The sequence below is a fragment of the Electrona antarctica genome (assembly GCF_951216825.1).
Source record: "Electrona antarctica genome assembly, chromosome: 6".
NCBI classification, from domain to species: Eukaryota; Metazoa; Chordata; class Actinopteri; order Myctophiformes; family Myctophidae; genus Electrona; species Electrona antarctica.
The window spans coordinates 14,563,269-14,575,998 of NC_136811.1; the positions used below are offsets into that span (position 1 = coordinate 14,563,269).

The 12,730-nt window shown below is 42.0% G+C and overlaps 1 protein-coding gene across 2 annotated transcripts in view; it reads left to right on the forward strand.

Moving 5' to 3' along the window:
- Positions 1-653: 653 nt before the first annotated feature.
- The window catches only part of usp5 (ubiquitin specific peptidase 5 (isopeptidase T)), a 35,666-nt gene continuing 23,589 nt past the window's right edge, over positions 654-12,730 (forward strand). For both annotated transcript variants that reach the window (XM_079502794.1, XM_079502795.1), the window contains exons 1-7: positions 654-978; positions 3,139-3,267; positions 4,058-4,115; positions 4,413-4,540; positions 5,205-5,350; positions 6,933-7,117; positions 11,452-11,546. In XM_079502794.1, coding sequence (XP_079358920.1) covers positions 871-978; positions 3,139-3,267; positions 4,058-4,115; positions 4,413-4,540; positions 5,205-5,350; positions 6,933-7,117; positions 11,452-11,546 — 849 coding nt within the window. In that variant the 5' untranslated portion in view covers positions 654-870. The remainder of the gene's footprint in view (positions 979-3,138; positions 3,268-4,057; positions 4,116-4,412; positions 4,541-5,204; positions 5,351-6,932; positions 7,118-11,451; positions 11,547-12,730) is intronic.

Sequence of the window (12,730 nt, forward strand, 5' to 3'; positions counted from 1 at the left end):
TCATGTGAGAGTACAGTACAAACTTACTTACAGTAGAATGGTGAGGTCACGATAGGTGATCTATCGAATACAGTGACTCCTGAATTGATTGATTGATTGATTGAAATATGTATTAACAGTTTGCAGAATTACAGTAGGCCTACATTTCAAGCACAACTCAATACGAAGACTGTTAACTGTGAGTGGACGAACCAATAAAGCATTACACTTGTTTACAAGAGGGTCCAACTTGTTCAATTCATGAAATATTCATCAAAAATCCTATCAAGATGTTGACATAAATAATAAATAAAATAATAAATCTGGAAAATTGACATGTGTGTTATTGTTTGTGCATTGTAACAGATTGTTTCGAGAATATAGTGTTTTATTATTATTATTATGATATTTTGTGGTATTTGCTGTGTTCTTGTAAATAAAATAAAATAAAATAAAATAAAATAAAATAAAATAAAATAAAATAAAATAAAATAAAATAAAATAAAATAAAATAAAATAAAATAAAATAAAATAAAATAAAATAAAATAAAATAAAATAAAATAAAATAAAATAGGATGATGACGACGACAGATGATTATGATAATAACAAATATGCCGAAATCCGAAATATTAAGAGACCTCTCGAGTCACTGTATACGATAGGTCACGAATGTGGCTGTAACGCTGCTACCCCCGCAGCGCAGCTGAGTGTGAGCGTGTGGCCTTCCGTCGGAGCATCACATCACATCACACACACTACACAGTGATTCATTCAGCCAGCGGCTCACACAGGAGGAGAAGGAGATCCGAACTGCAGCCACTATTCCGAGCCGTTTCAATCAAAGGCTTTGGGGATCCAAACTCAAAGGCAGGGCTTGCTAAAGCTTGTCATGGCGGAGGTCAGCGACGTTTTGATGTCAGTTTTGTCCACAATTCGGGTACCGAGGCCCGGGGATCGTGTCCACAAAGACGAATGCGCCTTGTCATTTTCCACGCCGGTAAGATGTTATTCCCCTCAACAAGCCCAACGCCGGCCGAAACAGTGTCGCTACCTTTCAGGGTTTCTTCATTTATGATGGCCAACGAAACAGCATGACTACCATGTTTTCTCACTTTAGCGTATTAGCCCCCTTTGATGTTCAACTCAGGCAGAACTTAACAGTGAAGCTAAGCTAGGCTAAAGCTAGGTTAGCTAACCTAGCCCTGTGTTGTCAAATTAGCCTGCTATAGCTAGCTAGCTAACAGTCTACGTGGTGTCAGCAATGACATAGCACTTGATGCTCTACTACAGCTCTACTTTCGTTTAAACACGCAACATTTAGAGCTTTCTTTGTTTGGCTTTGTTTTCTGACATCGGACGTAGTTTACATTGATTTGAATGGCAGCAACACGTTAGCAAGCAGCCTTTGGTTATAATGTAATTGATAATATTGACATGTGCAGACAGTGTTGTGTCCACTGTTTCCACATAGCAAGCCTGTCATGTGCTTTGCTTGCAACTGACTACTGTATACTCTACTACAGGTCAGGCTACTACTTGGCCTCACTCCCCGAACCCACCTCACCCCCTGCCCACTTTGACAGGCTGGAATGGCTTAGGGTTGACGACAGAGTACAGCATCTTGCAATGGGTCTGGTCCACAAGATTCGATACAGCACCAAGATACCCATGTACCTGTCTAAATACTACCTTAATGTCAACGAAGTCCACACCCACAACACCAGAGGGAGTACAACAAACCATGTGCAACCCAGATTCGGCACAAACAAGGGACTAAATTCATTTTGCTCCTATGCCACCAAAATGTGGAACGCCCTATCAACAGTCATTAAGACATGCGAATCCCTTGACTCCTTCAAAACCGCTCTCAAATTCGAAACTGGCCCCCGTAAAATCAGAATCCCCCACCCACCCCCTTTCCCCCCCACTGTATATGTTTTTTTCCCTTTTCACCTCTGATGATTTCTTGTTTTTTGCTATGTAGTAGTGTATATTTGTACGTCTCTAAATGTTATGATGAATTGAACATGGTGGACCCTATTGTAAACAAGTGTAATGCTTTATGGTGTCGTCCACACTCCACAGTTAACAGTTAATAGTCTTGTATTGAGTTGTGCTTGAAATTTACTGTAATTCTCAAACTGTTAATAACTTCATCAATCAATCAATCACTGTATGTGCCTGCTGTGTGCAGTTGCAAATAGAAATAACCCTTGCATAATTAATCATTTATTGAATAGAATGTCTATTGATGTTTGCTGTGCCAATGTTAACCACATCCCTGTTCCCTACCTGCAAGCTATCCCAACCTCTAAACCCCATTCCTGAGACAGAAAAGTCCAATCTGAGCCACAATAAAATCATCAATATTGCACTCTTATAAGGACAGCATGGGTTATCCCTTTTTGTCTCTGTAGTAAAGCTGTTTACTTTAGTTTCACAAAAATCTACCATTCTCATGTTATGATCTGTAATTAAACCCTGTGAACATGTAATTCTTCTTAAGTGTTCTTTTTGCTGTGTTTTACACATGCATTACCTGCACAAAACGTTCCACATTACTTTAGTGCCAGGCATGTGAGTGAAGTGGTTTTGTGCAGTGCTCGATTTTAATTACGCAACGTCCTCCTGTTTCATAATTGTACATAATTATGCAGAACGTTGAGTGATTCAAAACAAGCAGAGAGCACAGGTAATGAATGTAGAAGAACACTAGTCTAATTCATGGCTTTACTGTGTTTATTACAAGAAAGTTGCTCATAACATTACAATTGGATTTAGGCAGACAAAGAGGATATCAGGATAACCTAAGCTGTCCATGGATGTGTGACATTGTTCAGTTTATTGTCGTTTAATGCAATAAGATAGGACTTTTCTCTTTATTGTCAATGGATGGGATTGCAACTTGGAGCAGTGTTGCCCATTCAAACAGTTGTAAAAATTGCAGATCTACACAGCAACATGTCAGCTTGTATAGATCGGCTAATGTTGGCAAAAGGATTTGGTGTGGACTGTGGTGGTAAAAAAGGTGACAAAGTATAGACCCCATGGTCTATAGTCTATACTCTGTGGTTAAGCAAGCATAGTCTGATTTAGTCTGATTTTCTGAGTCTACATGGTGAACACACCTGACTCTGTCTGTTTTCCTGAACTGCAGGAGAGCGAGGGAGGACTGTATGTGTGCATGAACAGTTTCCTGGGCTTTGGCAGCCAGTACGTTGACAGGCACCATGCCAGAACTGGACAGCGGGCCTATCTGCACATCACGCGGATCCGTAAGACTCAGGTAACCATTATGTTTTTTTAAGGCTGTGCCTGTGATCACTACTAGTTCAATGTCTTAGTCAAAGGATGCTGGGTGTGTGACAGGATACATGACGGTGATCAAATCTCTGACCTTTTGTTAAGATGGAGTCTCAGATGTCTTAAGTTAAAACCACTGCCACCCGTCTTAGTTCGACAATGAATCATGATTTATTTTCCTTTAGTGTGAAGGGCCCTAATAGACATTCATGTAAATATTTCCTGTGGTTTGTAATTGGGTCTAAAAGTGGGTAATAACTTTAAGCAAGATATAGTGAATGGTGAGCACTGTTCAGGTCATTGTTGAGGAATAAACTGACGGGGGGATTAGACGCTGACATAAAGCGGGGTCTTTATCACCCTGAACACGTTTATTTCTCAACAATGACCCACTCACCATTCATTGCGTTTATTTACATAGCTGCCTTGTTGAGGCCCGGGCGGTTAGCTCAACCGTCTGGGCACCTAGGCTGCCAAACCAGCCGGACGGCGTGCCGCGGGGTTCGACTCCCAAGCCCGACGGCCTTTGCCGCGTGTCACTCCCCATCTCTCTTCCCCTTTCCTGTCTGCTTACTGTTCCCTAATAAATAAAGGCATAAAAAGCCCCCAAAACAAATCTTAAAAAATTGTTGAATAAGGCCAGAAACAAAGCACAGTGGATTGCTTAATGAATTGGTTTATCATCTAGGTGCGTTGTCTCCATCGGTCTGTATAGCAGGAGGACACATTTGGTGTCCACTTAATGATTCCCAATGCTTTTTTTTCCTCCTCAGAAGGAAGATGACAATAACTCTGACCCACCTAAGAAAAAGCCCACCCGACTGGCTATAGGTAAGTGCATGGGAGTGGAATTCACAAAAACAGCCATTTACACAATATCACGTGTACAGCGTGAATAAAATATTGACTTTATTGTGTACACAAGGAAATTCATTTTTGCCTTCACTATTGTTGCATTCCAACGCAACAGGATACAATAAATACACAAACACGAGTGTGCTTGTGCACAAGCTAAGTACAATAACTGATCATCAGATATAGTTATGGTTGAGGAAGAAATAAACGCAATCCTGATAGTATCAGTCCTTTGTTAAAGAATGACCATGGCCTCATTCACCATTCGCCTAGGAATCGAAGGAGGATTTGATGTGGAGCAGGAGCAGTATGAGGAAGATATAAAAGTTGTCCTCTTCCCGGATAGACAGGAGGTGACATCAGATGACCTTGCTACCATGCCAGATGTTGTAAGAGAGCGGGTGAGACACTTGTCCACTGAGGTACCACTGAGGTACATGTTGCTTTTCAAAGTGCCATGTCAAGGTACAACGGCATGCAAGAAGCATGCATGCAAAAAAACACACAAATTGTTCTTTAAAGACTGATTTGCACTTCAGTTTTGGTTTCAGCCATGCATAAAACAAACGCTTTTATCTGAATAAACAGTAACATTTATTTTACCCTATGAATACTTATACTTACTAGAGTAAACCATGTATGAACATGACACACAATACCATCTTGAAGTACACAGTAATTGTCTTTTAATGCGTTTTAATGATTAAATTCCCAGGCAAAGAGACTGTTAAAGAAAACAGCTTGGCCACAAACAACAATACAATTATTTTGTTCTTTGATTATAAACACTCCAAATAATTAATAAACACATTTTTGGTCTTATCAAAAGGTTTTTGACTGGCTGATGCCAGTGGAAAACCTTTTGATAAGACCAAAGCAGGAAGCAATACCGTACCGTGTTCACATCATAGTCACTCATGAGTGCAAAATGCACATTTGTCATAAAGGTATATCTAGGACACCCTATACTTTCACTGGCAAATGAACCAGTGCAGAATGCAGTGGGTCTGAAAGTGTGTCAGTGGTGTACTGTAGAGAAGTCCTAGCCTCTGTTTGTTCTCCCAGGTGTCTCTGTCCATGGATGGTCTTAGGGCGGCAGACTCGGTGTCGCACGCCCTGCAGGTCCAACAGTGGGACGGAGAGGTGAGACAGGAGTCTCGGCACGCCAACGACCTCAAACAGCTGGACAACGGGGTCAAAATTCTACCCAGGTGAGACGGGAGAGATATTCCACCTGACTACGTTTAGTCCAAGTTACTCTGGCCCTTCCATCGGATTGAAATCGAAATGGTGAATTGTAGACATGGTGTGGGAATTGCAGAACAGAAGGCTCCAGTCTTTCCATTAGGCTTGGGCGATATTGATTTTTTGATATCGATATTGATAACGTGAATAATACCGCGATAATCGGTATTATCGGTTTTATTAATAAAACATTAATATATCACACTGACGGGCTGATTTCTCCTCTCCTCTCCTCTCCTCTCCTCTCCTCTCCTCTCCTCTCCTCTCCTCTCCTCTCCTCTCCTCTCCTCTCCTCTCCTCTCCTCTCCTCTCCTCTCCAGTCAAAATGTCCCCTCCCCTCCACTCCCCTCCCCTCTCCTCCTCTCCTCTCCAGTCAAAATTTCCCCTCCCCTCTCCTCTCCTCTCCTCTCATATTTACATGACGGTAAAATTACGATATTAGTATTATGACGGTATTCGGTATTATTGAGTGGTGTTTTATATACTCCGCGATATTACCGGTATTCGGTATTATTTATATACTCTGCGATATTACCGGTATTGATTTAAAATATTGCGGTAAACGGTAATATCGGTATATTGCCCAAGCCTACTTTCCATATCATAAACCTAATAATAGCTGAAAGGCATGATGGGGGGCACAGGAGAGAGAACATGTAGACTGACATACTGTACGAGTGCAGTGTATGCCTGTGAAAACAAAATGCTACCTAGAACGGAGGTTCTCAAACAGTGAGGTGAGGTCAAGTATGTTGTGGATGGCCATACTAGCTAATTTAACCTGGTAGTAGTAGTACCACAAGGTCCCCAGGACGTTTTTGTGTTATCCTTTTAGCCTAAATGTCTGACTGTATCTTGTGCTGTTAGTGTTTACACTTCTGACTAATACTATTCAATCAGTCCAGTATGATAACGTGGGCTGGTCTTCTCTGACTGAAAGACGCAATAATCATTGGCTTGGCTTCATATATAAAGCCCTGGTCGGAAAATTACCATCATATACTGTATTTCATCCATGTTACATCAGAAACCTAGTCGCATTGTAACTCGCTCTAGTGATTGGCTAGAGGCCTTCTGGTCCCTTTTGCAAACTTTGGAAAGGCTGCTTTCAGCATTGGTGCACCTGATTCTTGGAATCTCTTGCAACAAAAACTTAAACTTAACTCCCTGGCATCCATTGGTGCATTACCTGTATGTAGCTGTTTTATTATTGTTTATATGTATGTAATCAGCCCTCCCCCTATTCACAAGGAGGAGCAGTGCACCAAAGCATTATGGGAATTGTAGACAGTCCAGGAAGGATGTGAGCCCAGTGTCCATGACATCTTAGACACTTTAAAATACTAAAATATCTAAAAACACACATTACCCACATGAAAACCCCAGGAAAGTGTTTCTTGTCTCCCAAACATCCTTAAAACAAGATCTGGTTGCAAAAGGGGTGAAGTGTCCCTTTTATTCCTGCACAGCTTATATTGTTTTGATTTCGTTTAATCATGATCGAAATTAGCCAAGGCAATGCTAACCCTTTTCTGTTGTTCTCTCTAGCGGCTGGCGGTGTGAGGTGTGCGACCTGCAGGAGAACCTGTGGGTGAACCTGACGGACGGTAAGGTGCTGTGTGGCCGCCGCTATTTTGACGGCACTGGCGGGAACAACCACGCCCTGGTCTACTTCCAACAGACGGGACATCCGCTGGCTGTCAAACTGGGCACCATCACCCCTGATGGAGCAGGTGAGGGTTCAAGCTCAGGGTCCAAACATTACATTTGGTTTATTGTTATGGCCATTGTTTGTTGCTGCCGTGACCACTGGGATAATTTAACCCATTTTGGGCGGGAACCCCTTTTGGTGTTAGCATTATGTTATGCTTTAGCTATTGAAAAATAGCAGATCTACAAGCTCATAGCGTGCCACCGAGTGGCGCGCTACGAGCTTGTAGGTCTGCTATTTTTGAAAAATCGAAGAACGACTGACAGAAACATAGCTTTTTCAGAAAACTGTCAGGATGTAGAAGACATTTTTAGAATCTGATCTCAGGTCAAAATGGGTTAAGAACAGACGGGTATAGCAACCCGGTCTCACCCATAACACAGATTGGCAATTCCGTACATGCACTACTAGAAAACCCCAAAAATACGTACATATTGCGCTGAAATCCTCCCCATAGACTGCGACAGCGACGGAGGGGCGCCGTCTCAAGCGAACTTGAGCCACGAGAGCCACCACCGAGCAACCTGAAGCGAGCGAGTTGCCGTGGCGAACGTTGCGAAGTTCGATTGAGCCGACTCAGCCCTTACAGAGAGAATGTTATTATTGTACTGCGTACTGATATTCTATCAGTTGCAGCAGTTCTATACTTTAATTTATACTCTACAGTGCAATGGTGTCAAAAAGAAAACTGTTGTACAGTCTGCCATGCGTTTTAGCTTGTAGATCTGTTCTTTTTGCTCATACACTCCTTCAAAGATCCCTCCCCCTATTTTGTTTGGCAGCAATGGGTGGCAACATGGACCAGTTGGTCCTAAAATGAATTTGGTGATATTGAAGTGGTTTAGATTTAGCAAAACATTGAATTGGGAACATTGGTGTCAGATGGCTACACGACAAACCTTTTTAACCCCCTCAAAAGAAAAAGCACAGTCAAACAGTGAGTGAGGGGATTCCAGCACATTTGTGCATGAGCTGCAATTACGCAGCCAGCTGCTACACGGCCAAAACAAACCAGTCTAATGAAGGCATTAGAGCAGATGATTTTTTTGTTTGATTAGCATTAGGCCACAGACCGACCCCCCCCCCCCCCCCCCCCCCTCTCCGGGACCCCAATCTACACAATATAATCTGTGTCATTTTAACTCTGATAATGTACAAATGGAACCATTTGCCTCCTAACTCTGTCATTTAGCGCGGCACCCCCCCCCTGTAACTATATTATACCTTTTATTTGTAGGTTTAGTTTCCTTTAGGGGTATATATGTTTTCTTTTGGCTAAAATAGTTTATTTGAGACCTGTTTCATTGTACAATGTTGAGGAGACTAGTTTGCATTACAGTATTTATAATCAACAGCAGCTGAAGATATCGCATCAATTTTAGGATTTACACCATGCAAGGCAACAAATGGCAAGGATAATTTTTGCTAGACCACCTACCGCCACTGAGTGGCGCAATTGAGATACATTACAATGTAACTTAATGTAAAAGGAAGTTGAGGAAGGCTTTTAATCTGATACAGTACCATATATCAATTGAATGCACCAACAATGGAAGACTGAGATCCATGATGGGACAGAGCAGAACCTTTGGGCAGCTGCAGCCTTGCAGACAGTGCTCGATGGTGGTTAATGATGTGATTTAGCAGATGGTGTTAACATCTTTTGTTCCTATTAATTTGTTTTGCAGGTTTTGAGCATCACTTCATTCAAATGTAGTGTCTCCCATTTTTTTTATTTGTGAAAAAGTACTACAAAGTTTCAAAACATTTTCAAGTCTTTATCCTCGAGTCCCCAAACAAAAAGTATGCCATAAATATTACAGACAGACAATAATATAATCTGTTATTTTAACTATATATATATATAAAAATATATATTTTTTTATTTTTTGAGTATGTGTTTAATTGTACTGTTCATTAACTCGCAAAATAGTCTTGGAAGTTGGAAGACCAAAATGAAAAGAATTGCGATTAAAATTGTGGATTGTGATCCTGTCTGAAAGAAATTGTGATTTTATATTTTGCCGTATGGCCAACCCCTGTCCAGATGACAGATGGAGGTCATCAAGTTCATTCTACTTTATTCTCTCTAAATGGAAAGTTGGGTTTTGTTGAAAGGCATTCAATTGCGACATTAAATTAACTATGGAAAGAAAAGAAAGTGTCCAAGGAATTGGGGGCAAGAGACTACCAATACCACAAAATGTTACGCGCCTAGGACCTTGGTTGATCTGTTCAAAAGAGTGGACTGCAGGTGAAATTGAAAATACATTATTGTCAAGTGTCTTTGTCATAGGCAGGGACGATGACATTGTGTTGTGCATAGTGATCAGACGTGTAGACTGTGCAGTTAGTGGCCCACATACAAACTAGGGCACTGGTATGGACGTCAAGTCTGTCCCACATATGAACATTGTTAACACTCCGATTGCCCAGGGTTATTTAATCCATGTAATCATAGCACCTGGCGATTTATAGTAGCGGAGCACTTTTACCGACGGACCGGATGTTATCCCGGATGTGGCTGTAGCTGCTAAATGTAGCCAAAACACTCTAGAGCCGATCAACAACAACGGGAGGTATGATTAAATCTAACGCGACTAAGACATCTAATCTAAGACATGATCTTTTCTTAGAATTAGACGGGATGATTTAGATCAAGAGTTATTAACGTTTTAAGATTTTCGGTCTCGTCGGCAAAACAGGGGGGGACATTTTCGATGATGTCCCACTGTTACGCAACATCGAGTATTGCGCAACAGGCGCTCCCAGGCTGTGGAGCGATGCGATCGGCTTTGATATCAATAACCTCTGTCTTTTTGATAAAACTTTGTCCTGGGCGCTGGGTGTTACTAATTGAAAGGACGGTGAACTTCGTCCTGGGCGATCGGGGTGTTAAGCAGTGTTGATTTAACGCAATGCGTTGTGAGTTTATAAATCTGTAGGGGGGGGGGGGGGGGGGGGAGGACCAGACCTAGCACAGAGCCCTGGGGGACCTTGGTCAACTAAGACTATTATAGGGTTTTAAGAGGTTAAGAACCACTTATGAAGTATAAAGGTTATTTACATGAGAGTCAAGGTAGATTATGGATTACTTGGCATCATCTTTATGTAAACAGACAACGGAATAATAGTCCTTGGAATTAAACTCTGTCTCTGAATCACTTTGTACATGCAGCATGTGAATGCCTAAAGGTGAGAGTCCAGCAGACTGTAGTACTGTATAGAAATCAAATCCCAACAGTTTTTGTCTCCACCAGGCCGAAGGCATGGGGAGAGAGTGTGTTTTGCACTCCGTCTGTGTGTCCGTCCTTCCTTCCGTCCGTCTGTGTACAGCTAATCTCCGGCACCGTTAACCCGGTCGATGCCAAACTTTGCACACACACTCCCTGGATGCCAACGATGAACCTCTGCCCCGCATTTTCCAGAACGGCCTGTTATAGCGCCACCATGAGGCAGCTTTTCACATTTTTTACCTAAAACTGCACCGATCTGCGTGAAACGTTGCATGCACACTCCCTAGAGGCCAAGGACAAACCTTTGACCTGCATTTTCCGCATCTGCCTTTTATAGCGCCACCAGGAGGCCGACTTTTGTAAAACACATTTTTTGATATTACTCCTCCAGATTCTGTCCAAAAATCTCTATCTCTATGGTCATGTGCTCAAGTCGGATCTGTCCGATATTTCTTATTCCATCCTAATTGGCTATAATTGGCTTTCACAGTTTGCAAGATTGCCCCGTTTTGAACAAAAGCCTCAAATCATGAACACAGCATGCAATTTACGTGAAATCTTTCACACATTTTCTTACTAGGCTGAGGAATATATCCCACCCTTTTCACATTGGCCTGTTATAGCGCCACCAACAGGTTGATTTTTGCAAAACACATTTTTGGAACAAAATGCCTCAAGTCATCCAATTGCCATCAAAGGCAAACATGTTTATATTACTCCTAAACATTTTGCCAAACATCTCACACAGTCCTATCCTCCTGGTGGAGACCTGTGCCCAGAAGGGCACTTTTTCTAGTTTGATATGTAATTGGCCTCCGACCCCCATCTGAAAATATGTTGTTCCAGGGACCCCCCCAGAAGCAAAGATTTGAGATCAAAACGTTCGCTGTGAAAGAATATAAATTCAACGATTTGCGACACATTTTCACGATTTTTCAAACAGCAGATCTACAAGCTCGTAGCGCGGAACTCGGTGCCGCGCTATGCGCTTGTAGATCTGCTATTTTATTTTCAATAGCTAAAGTATAATATAATGCTTAAAACACCAAAAGGGGTTCCCGTCATGAATCGGTTAAAAAATAAATCTTTATTGATGGACTGTTTTTTTCCCCCCTCCCAGATGTTTACTCCTATGATGAGGATGACATGGTGCTGGATCCAAAGCTGCCAGAGCACTTAGCTCACTTTGGGATCGACATGATGACCATGGAGAAGGTAGGACCAGTACACACATAACGTATCTGCTGGTTTACCTGCCAGCACCCGTCTTTCCTGTGTGTATGTACTGTACGCACTATGCCTCCCTACTAATGTTTAATATGTACTGCCTGCTGATTTGCACCCCCGTCTACAATTTACAATTACAATTCAGGCATTTAGCAGACAATCTTATCCACAGCAGGGGTTCTCAACGTTTTTGGCTGGGGACCCCCGGAAATGCTTTGGCCATGTCTCGCGGTGTGGAAGAAAACCAAGCTAAATAAACAGAGTGCAGAGAGAACAGTGTAGCGCGTCAAATAAACAAAGATGCCAGGTAAACAATGAACCTATCTGTCTAAATAAGAATCGCATTACTAACATTTGCGGTTGAGAAAAACAAATCTTTGAAATAAAAACATGAGAACAAGTGACCAAGATATATCATCATAGTAGACTAGCATCAGTCGAAAGAAATGCGTCCGATAGTGAAGTGCTAGGGGTTGAGGAGTAATCTGAACTAGAGGTGCGTGTGAATACTACGGACAAATATTGGGAGTGGGAGTTTATTCCACACATTGTGAGGAGAAGAGTCTAGGATGTGTGTCTACAGTGTTTTAGGGAAGGCTCATACAGCATTCCTGTGTTAGGCTGATCTAAAGTTAAGTGAGCGGGATGGATTGTAGAGTTGCCTTCATGCCTTGTAGGTATGGGAATGCCATGCCTTCAGTTGCATTGTAGGCTAAAATTAGCGTTTTCTAGTCCAGGGGTTCTCAATGTTTTTGGCCGGGGACCCCCGGAAATGCTTTGGCAATGTCTCGGGACCCCCGCCCCACCCCCTCCCGACTCCCGAAATTGACTGCTACAATAACCTTAAACCATTTTGGGCGGGAACCCCTTTTGGTGTTTTAAGCATTGTTATAATTTAGCTATTATAACAATGCTTATTGTTATAATAGCTAAATTATATATAACAAATAGCAGATCTACAAGCTCATAGCGCGCCACCGAGTGGCGCGCTACGAGCTTGTAGGTCTGCTATTTTTGAAAAATCGTGAAAATACAATTTTAAAAAAAATCTTTTTTTTTTTCTTTTTTTTTTTGAAGATAATTTGGGGACCCCCTAAAATAATTTGGCGACCCCCCCCGAGGGCTCGCGGCCCACGGGTTGAGAACCCCTGTTCTAGTCAGTGCGTGCCGTA